Genomic DNA, 25,789 nt, shown 5'->3' on the forward strand with positions numbered 1-25,789 from the left:
CCCCGCCCCCAGCCCCGCCCCCTGCTCCTCTGCTTCCCAGCTCTGCACGTGCCGTCACACTTCATCTCAACGCCTCAACAGCTGTTCGCAGCCAGCTCCAGGACATCGGAGCCATGTTCTTTCTTTTAGTGCTTCTCACCGGACTTGGTGGGCTGTACGCAGGCGACAGTAAGTATCAAGATGATCTCTTCGCGCAGTCCGGGCATCTGCGTGGTACTTGTTCTCCAGGGAAGGGTTCTTTCCCACCGCAGACCAAGGCTGAGGTTTTGCCTTTGGTCCATGCTCACACTATTTCCAGCCCCGTCCTCTGGGCAGACCAACAGAGAGGAAGAGATTATTTGCATTTCTTGTAACAGTTTTTTTATTCTATAAAATGAACAAAAATGAAATCTGTGTTGCCACCCCTTCTAAAATCCTGCCACTTTAGGAATAATTGTATCACCACAAATAAGTTTTTCATCTACTATTTCCTGGTTTGTTAATTGTTATCCTTTCCCTGCTCCACTGAAAATTGTGTATGTAATATTCAACATTCTTTCCCAAAAATAATCTCCCATTTCCTGATGCATATGTGTTTTCACACTCCCATGACTTTGACAGCACTGTAACTTGATATTCAATATTAGCTATTTTGGGTTGTTGAACTGCTGATTGTGGTGAGAGAGAGAGAGAGAGAGAGAGAGAGAGAGAGAGAGAGAGAGAGAGACAGACACAGAGACAGAGACAGAGACAGAGACAGACAGAGACAGAGACATAATAAAAACTGAGATATTGGCTAGAGCTCAGAGACTTGTAGATAAGAATGGCTAAAAAGACAGTGGAGGCCAGGAGTGGTGCCACATGGCTGTAATTCCAGCAGTCTGGAGACCAACGGGGGAGGATTGCTGTGAGTTTGAGTTTGAGGCCAACCTGGGCTACATGGTGAGTTTAAGGCCCACCTGAGCTACACAGTGAGACCATGTCAAAGAGAGAGGGAGGAGGAGAGTGGGAGAGAGCGAGAGCGAGAGCGAGAGCGAGAGCGAGAGCGAGAGCGAGAGAGAGAGAGAGAGAGAGAGAGAGAGAAGGGTGTATAGAATATTTAAAAATAGCTGCTAATGCAGAGAACAAATGCATAAGTAGTATATACTTACTGAAATATCACTTATTTCTATTTTTAGATCCTCATAAAACCTTTGTGCAGACCACAATTCCTGAAAAGATATCATCAGTAGATACAAGAAGAGATCCAGAAAATAATGTAATTGGGAATAGTATTTTTATATCTTAGATTCTCTTACATTGCCTTTAAAATATCCAGTCCAATGCTGGTGAGCATAGGCAGAACTGAGAGTCCAGAACATGTTCATAACAGCCTATTGGGTGGCTATGGGTACACATAAAATTCTGTGTTCCTGTTTGGAAAGACTTTAGGAATAGTGTCTCAGTTCTTTTCTTACTGCTTAGACAAAATACCCAATGCCCATAAATTAATGGAGGGTATTATTTGTAGTTCACAGTTTGTAGTGGTTTTCATCCGTAGTTGGCTGGTTCTAAGACAGGGTAGAATCAGAGCGGTATGGCAGAGGAGAAGCAGTCCATGGCAGGGAAAGAAGGAGGGAGCACGGAGCAAGCTTTCCTGTTATTTTCATTCCACCTAGGCTACAAGCCCATTGGTTGGTGCCACCCACACGCAGGTGGCCCTTCCCCTCATCCACACCCAGAACTATGCTAATCCAGTCAGCACACACAGGTTAGTACCATCTGTAATCCACTATGAGCAATCCATGATGCAGCCACCTCCCAAAAACCCCGTCTAAGAGGAAATGAAGCTTTAGAGGGTCATCTTGATGTAAACCATAATACATGGAATCCCTCAAGATAAAACTTAAGGGAATAGGAAAAAATAGGATTCTCTTAAGGCAGTTTTAGAGAGACAATAAGGTGAGTCATATTATTTGTCTTTAGCATGGTATTCTGGTGGGGAAGATCTGATCTAATAACAACCATGAAAATCAGGTAGGTTCTCCCCAGAAATGAGGGCAGTGGTAATAACAGGCAGAGGTGCATTAGACCTAGTTCTCAGTTTAAACTTTGAAGTTTCAAATATCCGCATAGGAAGGGAAACCAATACAATTGTTTATGATTAATACTGTCAATTTTTAAAGCATAGGTTAAAGCAGAAAAGTAACTTACTATATTGCATACAAGTATTATTGGATTTTTGGAATACTTTTGTTCCAGGTTGCTTATATCATTACATTAAAAGGAAAACCATATTTTGTCCATCTTAAAAAACAGTAAGTATTTTAAAAAGCAGTAAGTATTTTGCCTTTAAAAGTTTCAATTCTTCAGGGTCTTGATTATTAAAAATTATTATGATGAGTATCATTTCAATTTAAATGCACTGATAGTTATTGTATAGTGGGAACTAGGGAAAGTCTTGGGTATAAAAAGAGACTACAACATGAATTTGAAATGGAAGAATAAATATTTAGACACATTAATAGAGAAATGGAATTTTATTATAATATGATAAATATGTAAGTAATATTCTTTGAAAGTTTGGGAAGGTGGGAAGGCTTTTGAAAAGAGGAAAGAGATGACTGTGTGTTGAGGGAAAGTGCAGAGGAAGCAGTGGGACACCACACTGATCAGAGAGAAGATGATTAGCATTTATTCAGGGATCAGAGGCAAAAGTAGAGTGACTAAGTACTGACTGCAATAGCTTAGGTAAATAATGATGGGACCTCGGCCTTGAAGCACTGGAAAGGAAAGCTCAGTAGGTCTCATTGTAGATATGGTAGAGTGACCATGAAACAGGGAGAAACCATAGGTAATTTGGTTGCTGCTCAAGAAGAAGGATAAGATTATGGTACAATTAAATGAGAGATATGAACCAGAAAGATATTTGTATGAGGAATGAGTGGGTTTGGATTTTATGCCTATATGATATCCAGGTAAGCTTTTTACACTAGATAAGTAAATACAGTTATTTAAATCTCTGAGGACCTTCAGTTGAAATATAGATTTAATGGTAAGCAGTAACATGGTCGCAGTATTGTTACTATTTTCATGAGTGCATGCATAGTGTGTTTAAAACTGGTAAATAGCTGAAGTTTAAATCTGGGGAAATACTAATATTTCTGAGATAGACAGAAAATAAAGTGCACACAATCTGGAAGATAAAGCTGGGGGGAGGTTCACAAAGCTAGGAAATATAGTAGAAAAGTGAAGTGTAGTATATATCAAGTGATTGGACTCAGCATCCACAGTTTTTAAATAGAAGCTAGAGGCCTCATACAGTAATTAGTTTAAAAATATCTTTCAAACTTGGCATACTAGTGGTTATAGATATTCTCCAGAGAATTTTTGCATGAGTAAGATTTGTGAAAGTGGAGCACATATATGTTGACCACTCTGGATAAAAATCATTTGAGAACTGAAAAATATGAAGGGCATATAAAAAGGAAACCTGGGGGTAGTTATTTAGGATGGTAAGGATTTGAATGTAACTTTTTTAATAATGTTAACATAAAAATCTGACAGAGAGAGAGAGAGAGAGAGAGAGAGAGAGAGAGAGAGAGAGAGAGCAAGAGATAGGGAGTAATCAATTCTAGTTGTAGGAGAGAAAGTGCACATTTTTGGTTCATGGCATAGGAAAGGCCCTGTAGCACAGGGCTAACAGCTTTAAATAAAAGAAATAGCCACCTGGTAAAAGGACTGAGGATGGGTACATGATCTGAGAGCCAGGAACATGATAGTCATGTAGATAATTGGTAGGAGAGGTGTCAAGATTTTTTCTTTTTTTCCTTTTTTTAAATTTACTACATTTATTTGCAAAGAGTAGATAAACAAAGCATAAGATAACAATGCTAGAAATGAAACAATTTCAAGAAAGGGACTATGTATGTGGATTTTGATGATTAACAAAACATGAGTTTACCTGTCAACTGCCTGCTCAGTTTATTACAGTTTGGTCAAATAAGTATATGTATTTCTCAATACACAATAGTAAGAAACATTTCTTTTTTTTCTGCTTTTTTAAAATTTTCCATAATTTTATGAAGAGACAAATAGCAATGAGACAGTTTAAAAATCAAATTGGTAGGACAGTTTCAATAATTAACACATTGCATACTCTCTTCCTAGTGGTTAGTTGCTGTATAAGATGCAGACATTGAATAGTTACTGAAATGAATGAAAAGAATTTTTGGCTAAGATTATTTAAGGAAGTCAGGACTGAACTAAGCTTAGTGTATATGAACTGTAGTGAGATCAGGCAAACCTTTTAAAATTTAGACTTAGGTCTAAATTTTAATTTTGAGATTCAAATATAACATCTGAAATCAATGAGTGATGAAGACAAATATTTAAAGACTCTGCTGGAAATTAGCTTTTTAAAGAAACTAGTCATTTGAGTTGTTCACAGACCTACATTTTAGTATGATGTGTCACTGTAGTAAAATACCACCCTCAGTATGTGGCTTATGTGACAGGAAGCAGTTGAACAACAGGATTTTCTAAGTCACTGACCTTACCTTAAATTCCTTTATACACAGACAATATGTACATGAAGGTAAATATTTTGGGTTTTTTTTCAATTGAGCATGTTTTTATGATTTTTGCCTAGGTCATTTTTATCTTCAGCTTCTGTTGTTTATTCTTATGACAAATATGGTGTTCAACATTCTCAGTCTTTGTTACCTCAGGTAAGTCTTAGATTTCTTCCTTATAGACTTTTTATTCTGCATTATTATTATAATATTAGCCATCTATACATACTAGAATATTCTTTTACACATTCAGTGAAATTAAATACCCTGTGTATGTTATTTCTTCCTGCCATAAATTTATCTGATAATTGAAAGTTTAATAACCTACTAAGGTGCATAAAGATATAAATATAAATGACATGTCTTGGGTATGCATTTCAAAAATAAGTCATCCATTTGCTTTCTTTATGTGTTATCTTTTGCAGATGGATTGCAGCTACAGCGGATATGTCACAGGGTTTCCACATTCTCTTGTGGCACTAATGACTTGTTCGGGACTCAGGTTGTAGACTAAAGATAATGTAATTTGCCCACATTAAATCCTGACAGCCTATAAATTAATCCTCCATTTATCTTCCCTAATTCTATAACCACTTTTGTATTTCAGTTCTATGAGGATTCTATCAGAACTTGTAGTAAAATAGAGTTGGTCACCCTGGCAGTATCCATTCATGATAAGAGGCTATTTATTGATCCTGACAAGATCTGCTCATCTAGGCTTTGAGAAATCTTGAAAATAGGGAGTATAGATTTGTCTCTCCCTGCTTCTTTTTTAATTTTTTTTTATTTTATAAAAAGAGTTCAAAGTAGTATTAAAACAGAAAAATTACAAGTAATACAAAATTTTATTTAACAAAGTAATATGAATTTCACAGTATTTGTTGTAATACACAGTGTTGTCTTCCAACCAGTTATTCATATTACCAGATATATGCATGCAAAAATGGAAGAAGAAAAGAAAGAAATATATAAGAAATTAAGAGGAGAAAAAGGAAAAACAATTGAAAAAAGGAGACAAAACAAATTAAACATTATCTACTCCTTTCCATAGACCAACAGAAACCCACAGTAAAGTTGTTGGGACTATATATCTTGTTTACATACATAGATATATCTCTTTTCCCCACTCCCTTTCCTGTCCTTCTCCTCAAGTTAGTAACTCTTTTCTTTTTAATAAGTTCATTCCCTTTTCCCATTATTTATTGTACCCTTCAGATTCCATTTTCTCTTTCAGGTTCTCACACTAAGGAGAAAAATATGATGTTTGCACATGCAGGTCTGATTTATTTCACTTAAGAGTATGTTCTCTAGTTGCATCCATTTAACCACAAAAGTCTGAAATTTATATTGTTTTATAGCTGAGTCATACTCCAGTGTGTAAAAATACCACATCTTGTTTTTCTCCTTGCTTCTTTACACTTCCAAAATTCTGTTTTTTTACTAACCTCAACTTCCTAGAATAATTTATAATTCTAGAAACCATGAACCTGTAAACATTTTGGCCCTGTTTTGTTTAAGCATGTAGTATATTAGTTAGGCCACGTAAACAAATGATTTAGGGCAATAGTATCAGAGAAAAGTTAGATCTTCAGATATTTGTGGAGCAAAACTTCATCACTTTATTTTACACATAGCTTACATAACAAATATAAAGTCCTAATACTAAATAATTCAGATGTCATAGCGTGGTCCATAAAGGAGTCTTAGCTTGTGTAAGAACACAAGCCCATGTCATTACCATGAAATATTATTATTATCATCATTATTTTGTATTTAGTACAGGATCTACAGGATCTCAATACACAGATCAGACTTGTAGTGATCCTCCTGTTTTCATCCTTCCAAGTGCTGAGATTATCGGTGTATGCCACCACACCCAGCCTCCATGCAATCTTTAAAATAATTTAAAAATCTTCGTAATAGAAAACAACATGTGCCTTATGGTTTGTTTCTGGTTTAAGACTTCAAAAACCAAAGAGATAAAGTAAAAAAATGAAAGTGACTTTGAGTTCTACAAGAAATTTCTAACCAAAATTTAGAAAAACTTACTTAATATAAGTAAGAACTTATATGATAGACAGAGACAGTCACACCCTAGTGGCTATCAACATCCATGTAAATAGCAGAGTGGGAAGATGCAGAGCCCAGTGGGGATGCCAGCCACACAGTAGGGCTCCCAGCCAGGATGGAGAGGCAGGACCAGCAGCATGAAATTGTCAGAAGTAACAGAAACAGAAAGAACCAACAGGTGGTAAATTAGGTGATCCAGTATTGTGCTGGGGAACAAAGACACACGGATTAGAAGCAGAGGTGGAGCTTCCTTTTTGTCTCTCTTTTTTATTATTCTTTTTTTCCTTTGATAAAGGCTGGGAAGAAATCCAGCCACAGAAAACTAATTCCATACCCAAAACCCAGAGACCAACTTTATATAATCAGTCACTTACTCCTTCTTTCTTCTCTTTTGTCCTCTAGTTTCCCAAAACTTTAATGATCATCCTCTGTTCTCCAAGCTAGCTTCAATTTTCTTTTCAGTTATCTTGGTTTTATCCTCTCTTTCTCAAATTTACTCATCACAAGGTAAAAACCATTCTGCCAAGGGGAACCACTTTACATACAAGCTCCCAATTTATGATCAGTTTTGTCATATAACTTTAGATCATGTTTCTATGGTTGACAAAGGTACAAAATTAATAGTTACCACAGTTTTCAGTACCTAAACTGTGCTAAATGTTATTATTGTTGCTAATATAAAGTAGTTATACTACTTTAGCTAAGATCTCATTTCTGTTTTAACCAGGTTTTCACACTTAACAATACTGGGAAATTCTGGGACAATAACCTCACCACACCACAACACAAGAATATTGGAGACTGAGCCAAACAGATACCAAAATCTCTAGATTAATTGAAAAGATAGGATCTTAGGAAAGTCACAAACCAAAAATCTCACACATGTAGAAGATAACCCCAAAGAGCAAACTCTACCTAGAGAGGTCTTGATACTACTGATATAGATACCTACCTCAAAAACTTGCAAGGATCACAACAGAAAACAAAATAAAAGCTTTGAAAGAAGATAATAAGACACAGGTGGAAAATGCAACTTCAGACCCACAGCCCATCCAGAATAAGTGACAACAACATAAAGGAAAATGGAAGGCACACACCTGACATTTCTGAAATGGTAGCAACTAAAGTAAAGAAACAAAGCCACAAGGCTATAGAGAAAAGTAGATCAGAAATAATCTCTCAGTGGTGAGGTTAAGCTTAATAACCTAAGTCATTTGATAATAACAACAAGCTTGTCTTCTGGATGGTTAACAACCTAAGTTTGCAGACCAAAATTAGAGAAAAAAGAGGGCTACAAGGAAAGCCAACATTTTGGCCCTAACCTTCTAAGGTCCAATAAGACTCAGGACATATGAGAACTTGTACTGTAACGTCATGGAACTCAGTAGTGTCCCAAATTTTCTGATGAAGGATATTATGGGGCCAAAGAGGAAAGTGATCGATGATGTAGAGTGTGCCTAAGGAGAGTCACATGGAGAGAAAACACTCTCTCAGGCTTTCACAGAGAGCACATTGGCCAAGCAATGGCTGTGATTCATCCACATGGCTGACACTGATAAAGGTTCTACAATCGGAGGTACAGGATCTCAGGATAAATCCTGAGGGGTTTTCACTGACCTTCTCAGACCAAAAAGCTACAGCTCTTGTTGCATAGGTCCTGCTTTACCTTGGTCTTAACCATCCAGTAGAAAAGTATGAAGACGAAATATAGGAAGTAAAGCCATGATGTTATGTTGAGCTGTGGGGAACTCAGGTCAATAATTTCTGACATTGCCAGTTAAACAAAAGACCCATTGCTATTATGGGCTACTGGACTCTTTTAGAATATTTTGCTGAGTTTACAAACCTATAATATTCAAATAACGGAACTTAGAAAAAAAGGGGTATACAGATGAATATCCATTTTGTATCTGTGTATTCAAAATGGATGGGATAGATATATAGTTACATTCTCTTAATGAATAGAATGATTTGTTCTAATGGTGTTTGTAAGTAGGATCTCAAGTTCACATCTTGTACAGCAATTAACCACTAAGAAGAATGTATGCACTGTGTTATTGAAACTGTCCTAGCGATTTGATTTGAAACTGTCTCATTGCTATCTGTTTATCACTAAAATTATGAAAAAAAAGAAATAATCTCTCAGGTAAAAAAATAAATAATAATTATAATGAAAGAATCTCTCAGTATATCTAAACAAGACACAGATTAAAAAAAAATTAGAGGAGTGGAATTGGAAGTTTCCAGTTCTGTCACTCTCTTTCTCTTTAAGGAAGTGTATGAGCAGCAGACACTGAGTTTCAATCATGAAAATCATTACCTGACCAGCAAGACAATCACCTTCGAGGTGGAGTCCAGAGACAACATGGAAAATATCAATGTCAAAGTGTATGACAAGGAGGGCATCCTACCTAAGTAGCAGCATCTGTTATTTGCCTACAAACATTTGGAGGACAGCCAGACTCTGCCCCCAACTACAACATCCACAAAGAGCCTGCCCTGTACCTGGTGCTTTGAGGATCATTGAGTCATCCCTGTGCCAACTGACCAACAAATACAAATATGAAATGATAAACTAGGCTCCCCTGCACACCTGTGCCATCAACCCACAAGAAGCTTGGCTATGCCAACAAACTGGGCCCCAAGAAGATGGACAAATAAAGGTCTGCCAGCTCCTTCTCTGGAAAGGCATCATCTGCCCAAGCCCATGGCCTTAGGGCCTGAATAAATTTTACCTCCTTTGACTAGAGCAATAAATAAATAAATATATGAAAAATAAAATAACATAGGATAATGATGGAAACCTGGAATGAACAATATAAGAAAGAAGAATATGCATGAAGTGGATTCAAAGAGCTATCCAGAAAATTAAAAATTCCATTGCAAACTGGAAAAGCTGCTTGAGCAAAACTGAAGATAGACTTTTATACCTTGATGATGGTTGCAGCTAGAAATTATAAAAGGAAAGATGTCTTACAAATAACAAGGAGCAAGGAAATAATAATTCAACAGGTGAAAGATGATGCAAAGAGAAATAAAACTGACAGGTGTCAATGAAAATGCAAGAGTCAACACAAATGACATAAAAAGATTATTTGTAGAAGTAATAGTAGAAAATTTCTGAAGCATGGGAAGAGAATCTGACACACAGTATCTGAGGCATATAGAACTCCAATTATCCATAACCAAAATAAGTCTACACCAGACATATAATAAGATTCCAGAAATTCAGCCCAAGAACAGAATATTAAAAGCTGTTAAAGAAAAGAAACAGATCACCTATAAAGGAAAGCCCATTGGCATCATGGCAGATTTTTCAACACAAACCATCAAAACCAGCTTGGAGTCCAACATTTTAAGTCCTGAAAGAAAACAACTTCCAGCCTAGATTGATAAAATCTACAAAATTGTCTTTAGAAATAAGATACTTCCATGACAAAGAGCAACTGAAGAAATTCATAACCACCAAACCAACCTTACAAAGAGTACTGAAAGATATTCTAGAAAGGATAAAAATGACCACAAATTCAAGAATAACAACAGAAAGTAATCAGAAAAAGCAATTAATTAGAAAGGAGAGTGGGGAACCAACAGCAGAAAAATAGCATGACAATGATAAGCCAATCCATATCAGTCATGACCATCATTGTAAATGGCCTCAACTCACCAATTAAAAGAAACAGACTGGCAGAGTAGATCAAGCAATGAAGTCCACCAATATGCTATATATAGGAAGCACATTTAACTCAAAGGGAAATTCATACACCAAAAGTCAAATGATGGAAAATTGTACTCCATGTGCCAGGAACCCAGAAAAAAGCAAGGGTAGCTATTCTGGTTGCTAACAATGTCAACATCAAACTATGAATGATCAAAAGAGATAAAGTGGGTCATTACATATTTACTAGGGGAAACTTCAAGAAGAAAAGAGCAATCATAAATATATATGCACCAAATATGGGAACATCCAACTATATAAGAAAAGTATTAATAGACATAGAAAATCAAATAAGCAATAACACAGTTCTAATGGGGGAACTTAATATCCCATTGTCACAAAGAGATAAATCAACTAGACAAAAAAAATCAGCAAAGAAATGACAGAACTGAACCAAACCTGTGAACACATGGACTTAACAGATGTTTACAGAGTGTCCCGCTCAACATTAGAATACAAATTTTCTTCATATGGAAACCAATATACTAACCCATAAAACATGCTTATGTAAGTGCAAATGAATTGAAATTATCCCATCCATATTACCTGATCATAGTGCAATGAAATTGGAAATTAACAACAGAAGAAACTGCAAAAACCTTTTAATGAATAGAGGGATTTGTTCTAATAGTGTTTATAACTAGGATATCATGTTTACATCTTGTACAGCAAATAACCACTAGGAAGGCAGTATGCAATGTGTTGATTATTGGAGCTGTCCTACCAATTTGATTTGAAACTCTTATTGCTATTTGTTTCTCAATAAAATTATGGGAAAAAAAAGAAACTGCAAAAACACCGTAAACAGGGGCTGGGGAGTTGGCTCAGTGGAATAAGCACTTCCCTGGAAAGCACAAGGGCCTGAGTTCAATCCCCGGTTCCACCAAAAAAAAAAAAAAAAGAACACTGTAAACATATGGAAATTAAATAACACCATCTTGAACAATCCATGGGTCACAGGTGACATTAAAGAAGAAATTAAACAATGCCTACAATCAAACAAAACTTCAAATGAAACTTAACAGAACCTGTGAGATAAAATGAAAGTATTCCTTACAGAAAAATTCATAGTGGTGAGTTATCACATTAGAAAAACAGAAAGAACACAAACAACTAATGCTACCCCTCAGGCTTCATAATAACAACAAGTCAAGCCAAAAGTCAAAAAGAAGGGAGAAAATCATAAAGATCTAAGCAGAAATTAATACAATTGAGATTAAGAAGCCAATATAAAGGATTAATGATTGAAAAGTTAGATCTTTGTAAGAATAAAAAAATTGATAAAGCCCTAGCTAACTTTATCTGATTGTAGAAACACTTTATTTCTCAAAGGCTTTTCTTACTTTAGAAGAAAATTAAAATATTAAAAACAAAAAATTTTTAAAAATTTCAAAAATCAAGATGATAGTAATTAAACAATGCTTGCTATAGTGCACAGTGTTGTCTTCAAAGTAGTTGTTCAGATTACCAGATATAAGTAAAAAAACTTTGGTGAAAAAAACTAATCATTAGCTGATCCTTTCAATAAATCAATAAAAATTAGTAGTAAAAATTAGATTGATATTCATGCATTGAACCATAGAAAAGGTGAAATAACTATACATCTTGAGGAAATTCAGAAGATCATCAATACCTACTTTGAAAATCTTTACTCTCACAGAATGAAAAACTCAGAAGAAATGGACAGATTCACAGAAACATATGAATTACTGAAGCTGAATCAGGAGATATAAAAATTTTGAATAATCAAATATCAGTTAATGAACAATTTACCAACAGAGAAGAGCCTGGATCTTGATGAATTCGTAGATGAATTCTTCAAGAAATTTAGAGAGAATTTGGCACCAATACTCCTCAAACTTTTTAAGGAATTTGAAAGGAAAGCAATTCTACCTAACTCATTCTTGGAGGCAAATATTAGCCTGATAATAAAACCAGACAAAGACCCAACCCAAAAAAGGAGAATTGTAGGCCATTCTCCATAATGAACAGAGATGCAAAAATCCTCAATAAAATACTAACAGAACACAGCAAGTGATCAAGAAGAATGTACACCATGACCAAGTGGGATTCATCCCAGTAATGTAGATATGGTTCAACATATGAAAATCAATAAATATAACACACAATATCAACAGAAGCAAAAACAAAAATCACATCATTATCTCCATAGGTGCAGAAAAAACTTTTGATAAAGTCCAACAATCATTCACAATAAAATTCTAGATTGGGGAGATGGCTCAGTGGAATAAGAGCTTCCCTGGCAAGCGCAAAGGCCTGAGTTCAATCCCCAGATCTGCCAAAAAATAAAAATTAATAGAACGGCACAATAAAATTCTGTAGATAATTAGGATAGTCTTTACCTCAATCTGATAAGTGCCATCTGTACAAAACCAACAGATAACATTATACTAAATGATCAAAAACTGAAAGGTTTTGCTTTATTTTTTATTTTTATTTATTTATTCATTTATTTTTTACGAAGCTTTATTCCAGAGGGACTCTGTCCTTCTTAGCACCTGCCTTCCTCATGGCAGCCAGCATGTTGCTCAGCTCCTCACACTTCCTCTTGGTGTGGATGTGCATCCCCACACTTTTCTTGATGAACTTGAGGGCACATTTGTCCTTAGAGACCTGGAGCAGCTCCATGGTGCACCTCTTGTAGGGGGTGAACCCACACACCTACCCAATCATGTTCTGCATGAACTTGGTATGTTTGGTGAGGTGTCTGCTATGGCAGCTGTGCCTTGGTTTGCTCACATTAAGAGTCACTTTGTGACCCTTGTTGAGGCCCACAGCCATGGGATAGTGGAAGGCCATGGCTACTGTTTTTCGATGGTTGCTGTCAGGTTTCACTTTAAAATATGGAACAGGACAAGAACTCCACTACCATCACTTTTTCAATATAATTCTGGAAGAATTAGCCAGATAAATTAGACAAGAGAGAGACATAAAAAGGAAAAGATAGGAAAGGAAGTGAAATTATCATTATTCACAGATGACATACTCTACATAGAAGAACCCAAACTTCCACCAAATGACTTCTAGATTTACTAGCCCAATTCAGTAATGTAGCTGGATCAAAGTCAACAAATAAATATCATTCTTGTACAAAAATAACAAACTGACTGAGAGATTAAGTAAATCAAATTCTTCACAATAGCATCCAAAATATGAGATACTTAGAAATAGACCTAACATATTAAGTAAAAGATCTATACATTGAAAATTACAGTATTCTGAAAAAGAAGATTTCAGAAAATGAAAAGATATTCTTTGCTTATGGATAGGAACAACCAACATAGTGAAAATGACCAGACTCCCAAAACTCTTATACAGGTTCGATACAATTGCAATTAAAATATCATTAACATACCTCACAGATCTAGAGAAAACATCGCTAAAATTTGTCTGGAACCAGAGCAGAGCCAGACTAGCAAAAGCATTCCTGGGCAACAAAGTCAGGCAGGAGGCATCATAATCCCTGAATTAAAATTATGCTATAAATCTACTCTGATAAAATTAGCATTGTATAGTAAAAATGCAGACCTGATGATCAGTGGAACAGATTAGAAGATGTAGACACAACTACAAATACACTCAGCTACTTTGTCTTTGACAAAGGGGCCAAACACATTCACTGGAAAAAACATAACCTCTTTAGTAAATGGTGCTGGAAACACAGGTTTTCCACATGCTGAAGCCTAAAATTAGACCCATGTTTATCACCATGTACTGAACTAAAGTAAAAATGGATCGAAGTTCTATATATTAAAACAGAAACACTAAATCTACTTGTAGTGAAACTAGGTAGAAATCTTAAAGGCAGAGGGATAGGCAGAGACTTCATGAACAAAGCCCAAGTTTCACAGGAAATATTTCAAAGAATTAACAACTGGAATCTCATTTTACTAAAAGTTTTTGCATATTGAAAGAAATGAAACAGTGAAAAGAAAATGCACACATTGGGAAAATATTTTAGCTAACTATCCATCAGATAACAGACATATCTAGAACATATAAAGAAATGAAAAAAAACCAGACTCCTCGAATTAAAAGACTCAATAAAAAATGGGGGTCTGAGATGAATACATATTTCTCATATTAAGAATCACAAATAGCAAATAAATATATGAAAAAATGTTCACAATTATTGGTCATTTGAGAAATTCAAATTAAAACAACACTGAGATTCTCATTCCAGAAAGAATAGGTATCATCAAATGATCAATCAGTAACAAATGCAGGCAGGGCTATGGGGAAAAAAGAATGATCATGCACTATTGGTGGAGTGCAGACAGGCATAACCAGTATAAAAATCACTACAAAGCTCCTCAAAAAATTAGGATTAGGGGTCCTGTTTGAGTGAGCTATTCTACTTTGGGTATTTTACCATAAGAATTGAAAACATCATACCATATTAATGTAGTTACATCCATATTTATGGCAGCACAAGAGCTAAGTCTTGGAAACAACTCAAATACCCATCAACTGAGGCATGGATAAAAAAGATGTGGTGTTTTTAATACAATGGAGTACTATTCAGACATAAAGATGAATAAACTTAAGGCTTTTATAGATAAATGGTTGTAACCTGAGACCATACTCTTAGGTGAAACAAATCAGGTTCACATGTGTAAATATCATATTGTGTCCATAGTGTAAGGAACTGAAACAATGAATAAGATCCAAAAGATACAATAGACATTGTGAAAGGAAAAGAAACTGCTGAAAATGAAAGACTAACTAGGAAAGGGGGAAAGAAGGAAGGGAAAAGAAAATGTATGTAAACACACATACAAGACAGCCAAGATGGTTATACTACAAATTTCATTTACTTCATTGAAGAGAATGATTTGTTCTTATATATTTTGATCAATCTTGCATGTTGGTATCATGTAGTATGAGCAACTACTTTGAAGCTAACAGTATGCAATATACTAACCATTGTTAATTTCATATGATCTTGTCTTGAATTTCTGTTTTGTTTTTATTGTTTTTCTCTTTAAAATAAAAAAAAATAGATTATAAGGACCAGCCTAACAGCTCAGCAGATCAAAGTGCCTGCAAGCAGGCACAGGGGTCGGGGTTCGATCCCCGGGCCTGCCACGCCAGCCCCACCCCCGGGACATGCTGACACTGCAATTGAGACTGGGAGCTCTTGGGAGGCTACAAACAGCCAGATCATTACAAGTCTGATCTAGTAGTAAGACCTTGAACACCCTGTACATCCTTCTGTAAAATATAGGTTTAATTCAAACTTTCTTTAATTTATATTCAGGGGAGTACTGCAGTTCAAAAACATCTCATATAGAATTGAACCACTGGAGGCTGTATCAGGGTTTATTCACATGATCTATGAAGAAAACAATGATAACACTCCTGTTCCTCTCTTTGGAGAAAATGATTCTTATGCTCGGGTTAATGATGTAGGAAGTCAAGTGAGAAGCCGTGTACACGTAAGCACGAAGTTTGTTTTATTTGTTTTGTATAGTTTTGTTAAATGCAAAGTGCATTTGCATCTAGATTTCATTGCTGATTGGTAGATTTATCATTACTTTTTCATGAGGAATGTGAATGATTTTTAAATGACTAGTAAGGCAATCTCTGTTCATTGTTATGCTTATCATTAGACACAAGTTTAGCAAAATCTTAGATAATTAAAATCTTGCAAGTATGTCTAGAACTACAGATGAGATTACATTTTAACATATGGACTTTTAGGTAATGAACATACTTTTCTTTTGTCCAACTACTGAGATAATTTAGATCAAAATATTAAATACTTGTTTCATGGAAGTTCAAAACTGAACAATTTTAGTGGCTTATATAAGGCAAATGTAAAATAAAGTGATGAATTTTTCCTCCACAGATTAGTTTCCTAATAATTGGTAAAAATAAACCTGTAATACTAATGCAAATATTAATATGACTCTTAGCCACACTGATAGATGCATAAATGGTTAAGGCTAATGTATAGACATATAGGAAATATAAATATTATTATGATTGGTATTAAGCCTACTAATATGCAGGTGACTAGCATGCGGATTCTCACAAGGATAAGAAAAGGAATGCTTTATGTTATCAAACCTAAAATTTTATTTTAATTATTACAACAATAAAAGATATCTGAATTCCTTTATAAATTGGCAAGTCTAACTGAAAACTCTTGCTAATCACAGCACTTTTTGAACTCTAATCTTCAGACTGGTACTTAAATTTTATATTTTATAAAAAAAACCTTATTATATTCTCAATAGGAATGTATCTTTCAGATTATCCCTGAACATAATTTTATGAGAAGGTAAGGTCTTGTTAAATCCTCTTGACACATTTTGTGTATTTTTCAGAAAACTGAACTTAGCAAGTTATTTCCTCGATACATTGAAATGTATATTGTTGTGGATAAAAATCTGGTATGTTTTAGTCTTTTCATTATTATTTTAAAATTGTTTATAATCTGTTTTTAACTTGATAACTAGTGATGCAATGGAAATCAACCATTTTTATTTTGCATTTACAAATATAATACATTACAAAAATTATGAATGAGCAGACTAAAGCACCTGCTTAGGCAGATGCAGGGCCCAGAGTTCAAGTCCCGGTGTGCCCTGCTGGCCCCGCCCCCTGGGCCCGCTGAGATCCAATTGAGAATGAGTGCGGTGCTGAGCACCTGTACCCCCAGCTCTTGGGAAGCTGACCACAGGCTGATCACTATGAGTCCGATCTACATAGGGAGATCTTGTAGACCATGTAGACCCTGTACTAAATACAATAAAAAAATTACAAATGAAACAAATGTTATTAATCCCTTTATAGATAAACTCACAAGTTACTTTTGTAAGATGCATCATCTTAATTTCTTAAATCTTATTCATTATATTTCTTTTGTCATAAAGGTTACATCCTCAGCAAAACAACATCCTCAAATGTTTTTACCCTATTTACAATAGTAATATTTAAGTACATCATCATAGTCATCCCTCGAACATTGTCATCAACACAAATACACTCTATTTCCAAGTAAAAGGAGAACACTAACTATGTATTTTCTTTCTAGTTCTAGATAAATGAAACAGAATGAAAGAATGAGCAAAGTCAACATATTGCAAGTTCATGACTACACTTCAAATCTTATCTCATATACATTCAGGCTCTGTATATATAGTAGCATATTTAGTTAGGATTCTAGTCTATCAGGCTAAATTTGGCTCATGTTATTGGACAGAAAAAATATAATTTATCTCTAGAAGAATGACACTTCTAGAAGGAAGTCTTATGATTATTATAGATTAATATCAGCCATATATGACCTTACAAACCAAAAAGAAGTAAATCACAATTGACAATGTTATCAAAAAAAAATAGATGCAGAACCAGAAAACAATCAGATGCTAAACATTTAAAATAGAATTATAAAATTTTTTTAAAAATTTCACTTAAAGGAGTTTATTGATTCCCAAAAGGTAAATACAAGATAGAGAAGCTGAGCTATATGTTAGCAGTCATAAAAAAAATTGAAATTGACAGTTCACTAAATAATTGGGTATACTTTAATAAAGATAAATTGACTCACTATAAAGCCGATTACATCATAGGGTTGAATATTTATAAAAATGCAAAAATAATTACAAAAAAGTAAGCAAAAATTTAAACATAATCATGAAAAAAGTAACAAAGAGGAAGGAATATATTATATATTAATCATCTGTCTCATAAATGTGGGACAAATCTAAGAGCTATGCTTAAGATGAAAGGCTTAAACTCATAGTCGGTAATTATATGAGATAGAAAGGGAATAAATGGTGCAATTAAAACCTGATGAAAAGATTAAAAGCAGAGAAAAAAATCATACAACAGACACATACATTCCGCCTACCACTGACCTACTAAAATATGTTACACAGGGCTGGCTAGATAGTTTAGTAGACTAAGCATCTGCTTAGGCAAGCACAAAGCCCAGAGTTCCATCCCCGGCACCTCATGCCATGCCATCTCTGCCCCCTGGCCCACTGAGCTGGCCTCAGAGTGCAGGTGTGGTGGTGCAAGCCTGTAATTCCAGTGCTGGGAGAGGCTGAAAGCAGGAGCATCGCTATGATTCTGAGTTGCGTAGTGAGACCCTGTACCAAATAAATAATAATAAGAAGAAATATATATATATAACACAAATAATAAACATAAAAGAACAGGAAAATATAGCATGCAAACACAAATTTTAAAAAATGGATTTAGCTAGAATTACTTTCAGACAAAGTAGATTAACAGATAACTGCAAACTAAACTATCCCTGCAAAGCTCCAAAATTTAGTGGCTAAAACATAAACAAATTTGTGTTTTTATTTGGGAGCCCAGAGACCTCTTAACACTTTTATCAGTCGCAAACCCTTTTAGTCTAATTAGCTGTGTCTTCTTCTTCTTCTTCTTCTTCTTCTTCTTCTTCTTCTTCTTCTTCTTCTTCTTCTTCTTCTTCTTCTTCTCTCTCTCTCTCTCTCTCTCTCTCTCTCTCTCTCTCTCTCTCTCTCTATTTGGTACTGGGTCTTACATAGTGATCGTCCTGTCTCAGCATCCCCAATACGCGAATTATTTCAGATGTGCACCAAGAAGCCCAGTTTCGGTTGTTGGTATGGCTAACTGGGTTTCTGGGCCAGCATGGCATGTGATATCGGAGGGATCAAACTTGGGTCCCTGTACTTGCCAGGCAGGCACTTAGTTACCAGTGACAGGCATGAGGATTGTTTTTGCTGCTGTTAAAGAGAATTTTCTGGAGAAGGTCCCCTAGTGACCTTTCTAAAAATGGTCTATTAGTAGGAAATTGCCCTTTTGATATTCTCTTTCTATTTTCATTTTTTGATTTTTCTAATAGTGTCTTTGCCAAACCTTTTTCTTTTTTCTTTTTCTTTTTTTTTTTTTTAATTTCGGACAGTCTACAGGGCCTACAGGGTCTCACTACTAGATCGGACTCATAGGGATCTGCCTGTTCACAGCCTCCCAGGTGCTGGGATTACAGGCTCGAACCACCACACCCAGTCTCAATCACTGTCTCAGCAGGCCCTGGGAGCAAGGCCAGCACGGCAGGCCAGGGATCAAATTCCCGGCCCCTGTGCCTGCTTGCAGGCGCTTTAATCTACTGAGCTATTTGCTGGGTCCTTGGAACAGACTGTTTGAGCTAATTCTTGCCTCTGATTGATTTATTCTGCTGTTGGTGCCTTCTGTCAATGTTTTTAATTTTAGTATATTTTTCAAATTATGTTTGATTTTCAAAAATTGTTACTATTTCTCCATTAAATTTCTGTTTGTTTTTTGTTTTGTTTTGTTTTTGTTTTTTTTTGTTTTTGGGGGTTTTTTTTGGCAGAACCGGGGATTGAACTCAGGCCCTTCAGCTTGCCAGGGAAGCGCTTATTCCACTGAGCCATCTCCCCGGCCCTAAATTTCTGTGTTAGAGTCAAATAATTTTCCTGTGTTCTCTTAAAGTTCAGTGAATGTCCTTAAAACAAGTGTTTTAAATTCTACATTTGAAGGCCAGGCATGGTGGTAGACACCTCTAATCCCAGCACTTGGGAGGCTGAAGCAGGAGGATCCCTGAGAGTTTGAGACCTGGGCTACAAAGTGAGCTCAAGGCAAGCCTGAACTGCATAGTTAGACCCTGTCTCTAAAAGACAAAAACAAAACAAAACAAAAAAACTACATTTGAGAGTTTTTCCATATTTTTCTGGTCAGTTTTTGTTTTCTTAATTTGAAAATAAGGTTAGGTCATGATTGCCTGATACCTATCAATGTTTGCTGGTGTACAATCTCATTTGCATATTGAATAGTAAGGATATTTGTCCCAGTCTTTGCAATCTGGCTTCATGCCTGTTTTCCTTGAATTTCAAAGAGGCTGCTCATTTTCTCTGAGCCTGTAGTTATTTCTGCTAGTTCCGCTCAAATGGTACTATAAATCCAAATTGTGCTGCCAGTCTGCTGCTGCTGTTTTGTCACTATGACTAGAGGGCAATTCAAGTCAAGATTCCTCCCAAGTCTATAGCTGATGTGTTATTCAACATAAATTGAGGGAGAGACTAAAAATAGGTAATTTATTATAAGCCTTTCCCTGGGGCTAGGGTTGGTCAAAACACTTCATCCATAGCCACTGACCTATAGTCAACCATGTAGACCCTCAAGCTAGTTTTGGGTAGAACTACAATACATGGGAATAACCTCAAGACATGTGTGCTGTGTCTATGGCCAAGAATGTTAAATGTTGCATCATACACTGAAGCCACAACACCCTGACACCAGGACAAGTCCCTGTAAGACCAAGGAGCATATAGCTATTGGCTGCTTACTGCTAAGAAGTACTTGTGGCTCCAAACCAGTGCAGTCAGCCACAGGAAATGCCATCCATATTAGAAACTACAGACTGGAGCTGTGTTTTAATATTGGCATAGTTGTTTTATTATTGTAGATTTATGGTAGAAAATGGCAGGTAAAAAAAAAGAACTAGAAAATCCCCATTTTATCGAAGTCAAACATTTTAATAATTCATGATAAAGGAAAATATAGAAATTAGAAGCACATGTAGTTAATTAATATCAATATCATTAGCAAAGGTGAGGCCTTTCTTTTTATTGAAATATATATATATATATATATATATGATGCACAAATCCTCAGAAAAATATTAACAAATTAATGGAAGGATAATTCACATGATTCTTTCTATTGATGTTTATTAAAGTATATCATGTAATTCAAGAAGTGAGAAGAGTCCACTCACAGAGGAAGATTTAAATTTTGATTCCATTTATAAAAGTCAAAAACAATATCAATCTCTAGAAGTTGGGGAAGAGAATATACAGCCAACAGTGGTTGGGAAGAACCATAATGCACTCTTTGGGATCTTGAGTCTGGTGTATTTCTTGCTCTACATGCTGGTTAAGCATGTTTACATGCTTTGTAATATTTAATTGAGCTATACTTGTGTGCAGTGCTTCATAGTTTACAATATAAATCATTTTAGGAAATAAGTTCAACTTAATTAATCAAGCAATACAGAATTCAAAATGCTCCAAAATTCAAAGCCTTGTGAGTGTTGACATGCTTCAACACTTTTGACTTGTATCCACTTTGTATGCCATGTGCTTTTTTCAAAGGGAAAACTGCACCGAAATAATGGTATAAATGTGATAACATTTAAAATTAAGTATCCAAAATTATTTGAGAATATTTGTATCTCTCTTTGGTTTTATTATTATACAAAAACTAGGCACTGGGGCTTTTCACCTGGTTTCAGCTCCTGTGAAGGTAGATGGGTGAATGAATATCTGTTTAAATTAGTGCCATTGTAGGAATATAATTAATAGAACAACTTCACATGCTCTGCTCCTCAATCTCAAGTGTGTTAAACATTTTTTTTCTGTATTTTAGGGAAGGGTCTTCAGGGTCTAGGGTCTCACTACTAGATTGCACTGGTAATGATTCTCCTGTTTACAGCCTCCGAAGAGCTGGGATTACACGTGCGTGCCTCCACACCCAGTCTCAATCGCTGTCTCAGCATGCCGCGGGGGAGGGGCCGGCACTGCAGGCCCTGAGATAGAACCCCGTCCTCAGAGACTGCCTGCAGGGGCTTTAATCTGCTGAGCTATTTGACTGGCCTTCTATGTGTATTAAACCTTTTAAAAATCATATTTTAAATACCTTTATTAAGTCACTCTTTGTAAATCATTTTTAAATTTTCTGCATTTCAATTGAATGTAGTGTTATGGATACTTTAGAATCCAGCAATTGTATGTGTAAAAAAAAGTGATGTATTTATCACGTCTACTTTTTCTTAATAATAATCCCTCTTTTTCAGTTTGATCACATGGGGTCTGACATAAAGACTGTAACACAGAAGGTTATTGAGCTCATTGGCCTTGTTAATACTGTAAGTCTTAAAATTATTTTGTTTATATATTTGTAAAATATAGAATTTATGAACTGATGTGTTCTATTTTGCCTAGTTCTTGAAGTTTCTGTAATCAAAATATTTGTTAAATATATTTTATAAAATTGTATGCAATTTTCAAATTTTTAAAAAATTTCTCAATGGTTTTTCCTTTTAGATGCTTACCCAGTTAAAACTGACAGTTTTAATATCTTCCATTGAAATCTGGTCAAGTACAAACAAAATTACAACCACAGGGCATCCTGATGATATTTTATTTAGGCTTTTAGAGTGGAAACGTCAACGTACTGGTCTGAAACAACATCATATTTCATATTTACTAGTGTAAGTGTAGCATACTATGTCTTGTAACATTAAAGGAATCATATGAAATAATAGTATGTGAATTATTAAAAATAAGAATTTCCTTTGTATCCATTTTGTTCTACTATTTGACAGATATGGTTTGTGAAAAAAATGTCAAAAAGATTCTCCTCAAGGAGCTAATGTGAGGCAAACTTTAAAAACTTTTTATTAAGTAATGTAAAATTCACAAAAGAGCCAATATACACCAATATGCTTCTATTTACCAGTATTGTACCATACACTGAAAAATTTAAGAAGGAAAGCTGTGCTATCTGTTTCAACCACAATAAAATTTTTTAAAATAATTAAAAATGTAAAGTTTCATAGAAAGAAATGAAATAATGAAGATTTAATAATGGATGATATAATTTCATTTGGTTTATAATCTTTTATTACTTGTTATCAAATTTCTGTATTTCCTGTACCTCATCTAGTTGTTATAATTTTAATTCCAAATAAAATAAATATATTGAACTCTCATGTTCTCTAGAATCTAATGTGCGAAATATTTATTTTCAGTAAATAAATATTTATGTCATAGAAAATTGAATTTTTAGGGTTGAAATGTCGAGGAAACCACTATAAAAATATATGAATTATTTTAGCCTTTTTCTTTTGTTTTAGAGTGTTTATCTTTCAAAATTAATTTACTGAAATACATTTTAACACTGAAGGTGTAAGAAAATACCTACTATAATTCAGACCAGCATGATGCTTCTCTAACAGTAATCGTTCAGTAACATTTGCTGCTATGAAACTTACTACGCGGTCAGGTATATAGCTCAGTGGCACAAGTGCCTCCCTGGTGAACTCAAGGTCCTGAGTTCAATTTCTCACACAAAAAAATAAATTTAAAAAAGAAACTTATTAGTAATATGCACTGATGAGGAAAATTCTTATTTTTTAGTTTTGAGAACCATCCTACCTCTATAGGAGCCACATTTCCAAGAAATATATGTAATAATAATTATGCTTCAGGAGTTGCTCTGGTATGTAAACATTATGTAATTAACTGTAACTTTTCATGGTGTTAAATGTTCTAAGTTTTTAAAAGCATGAATAAATATATTTTTAGTTTACTCTTTGTTTTATAGCTGTTATATTAGTAATTTGGAACAAATTAAACATTTTATCATTGCCTTAATATAGAATATCTTCAAGCTGAACTGATCATAATATACTGGTTTTTAAAATAATGTTTTGGTTTGTAAATTAATTTTGTTTTGAACAATGGCATGCTATGCCATTGATTAAAGCACTGCTTAACTCTTCCTAATCTATAGTTTCATGGGAAAAGAAGAATAAATGTTACAGGGTCAACTTTTTTACAAGTTATATAATTGAGAACAGGGAATTAGTACTATCCTTTTTATTAGATAGCAACTGTAGTCTTAATGTTATTTATAAAACACTGATTAGTAATTTTTTTAATTATTGTTGTATATATAATGTACTTTATTAAATTCATTATATATCTTGTTTCTAGGTAATGTAAGATTCCTTATTGCGCAATGTGGAGGAGCAGACTGCTGTAGTGAAAAGCACTGATTAACTCTTCCTAATCTATAGTTTCATGGGAAAGGAAGAATAAATGCTACAGGGTCAACTTTTTTACAAGTTATATAATTGAGAACAGGGAATTAGTACTTCAGAGAAAGAGTTTTGCACTATAGTTTTTGTATTGACCTATTTGCTGTTATTTAGTGGCAAGTACAAAGAAACAAATTTACATAGCTGAATTACTAACATCTAAAACTAATTCTCAGGTGTCTTTGCTCTATTGCCATAAGAGATGTACAGATTCATTAACTGACTCTAAAACTCTCTGCGTGGTTATTTGTTGCCACAGTGAAATGATAACTGATGCTTCCTAGGGACTTGTTTCATCCTCACTCTTCACTTTTTTTCTTTCTGAACCAAGGATTGAGCAGAGCCATAAGAAATTGTTTTTGGATTTTTGCTACTATTGATAATGTACTTAAAAACAATATTTCTTGGCTGAGTTCTTTTTAATTGAATGTATGTATTTTTGCATGTAAAGTAAATAAAACATTCTAACAATTATTTAATAGAACTGTTGACATGTATGTTTTTTTGATGCCATTCTTCATACTTTAATTGTGAAACATATTTTTGTAATCAAAATTGGTAAATTGAAAAAACTAATCCATGAGTTAAGAATGTTATAAAATGGCAAATAAATATGAATACGAATCAATTATATTTTGTCTCTACTGGAAAGTTTGAAAATTACATTTTGTGAAGATATATGCCAATCATAATATAAAATGTTTTAAAAAATAATAATTTTCTTCAACATAGTCATTTCAAATGACTGAGTCCTTCAATCTTGTTGTTTGACAATATAGTATGTAATATGCACATAAATATATATTGACATTTTCAAATAAATTTTACAATCAGTGTATCCAGCTACATACATATAAATAATGAAAAAATGTGATAGGTGGATGTTGTTTAATTTGGAATGTTCTGACATCTTGACGATATTGGGTCTCTCAGTCTGCTGAAATGATTATTCTCTCCATGTTTTCAAGTCTTTTAAATATTTTCTGACATAATTTTATAGTTCTGAGTGTAGAAATTTTCTACATCACTGCATTTAGTCTTAGAAATTTTATGAGTTCTGATGCTATTGCCACTTGCATTGATTGTTCAATTTTATTTTCAGTTGCTAGTGGAAAGATATATATTTGGCATACATAATTGATTTATACATTGATGTATATGTCCTATAGTTTTGTTGAATTTATATATGCATTCAATTACATTTGTTATCCCTTTAGATTTTCAGTGTACAGAATCATTTTTGTCTATAAACAAACATAATTTTACTGATTATTTTTCTTTCCTTTTTAATTTCTTTCACTTTCAGGGCAATATTTAATAGACACGATGAGAAAAAACATCTTTTTCTCCCACATATATGGAGGAAATCTTCAATATTTTTTCAGGAATTAGGAATCTAAGTATGGTGTGTGTGTATGGGTTGTATGTATGTATATGTTGTTTCCCTCTGTCAAATAATAGAAATTTCATCCTGTTGTTTATCTGCTATGAATTAATGTCATAAATGACTGAATACTGTCAATGGAATTTTCTTCTTTTAACTGAGATGATTAGATCTTTTTTCCTTCTTTTCAGTAAACCTATAAACTACATAAGTAGATTTTT

The 25,789-nt window shown here is 34.4% G+C and overlaps 1 protein-coding gene across 1 annotated transcript in view; it reads left to right on the forward strand.

Moving 5' to 3' along the window:
* The first annotated feature begins 50 nt into the window (after window positions 1-50).
* LOC101573891 (disintegrin and metalloproteinase domain-containing protein 5-like) overlaps window positions 51-25,789 on the forward strand; it is a 91,837-nt gene continuing 66,098 nt past the window's right edge. The window contains exons 1-10 of the mRNA XM_012516009.2: window positions 51-168; window positions 1,158-1,237; window positions 2,221-2,276; window positions 4,610-4,688; window positions 4,958-5,034; window positions 15,602-15,779; window positions 16,674-16,739; window positions 22,157-22,228; window positions 22,407-22,573; window positions 23,502-23,583. Coding sequence (XP_012371463.1) covers window positions 114-168; window positions 1,158-1,237; window positions 2,221-2,276; window positions 4,610-4,688; window positions 4,958-5,034; window positions 15,602-15,779; window positions 16,674-16,739; window positions 22,157-22,228; window positions 22,407-22,573; window positions 23,502-23,583 — 912 coding nt within the window. The 5' untranslated portion in view covers window positions 51-113. The remainder of the gene's footprint in view (window positions 169-1,157; window positions 1,238-2,220; window positions 2,277-4,609; window positions 4,689-4,957; window positions 5,035-15,601; window positions 15,780-16,673; window positions 16,740-22,156; window positions 22,229-22,406; window positions 22,574-23,501; window positions 23,584-25,789) is intronic.

This window comes from Octodon degus, unplaced genomic scaffold, assembly GCF_000260255.1.
Source record: "Octodon degus isolate 3935 unplaced genomic scaffold, OctDeg1.0 scaffold00088, whole genome shotgun sequence".
Lineage (NCBI taxonomy): Eukaryota > Metazoa > Chordata > Mammalia > Rodentia > Octodontidae > Octodon > Octodon degus.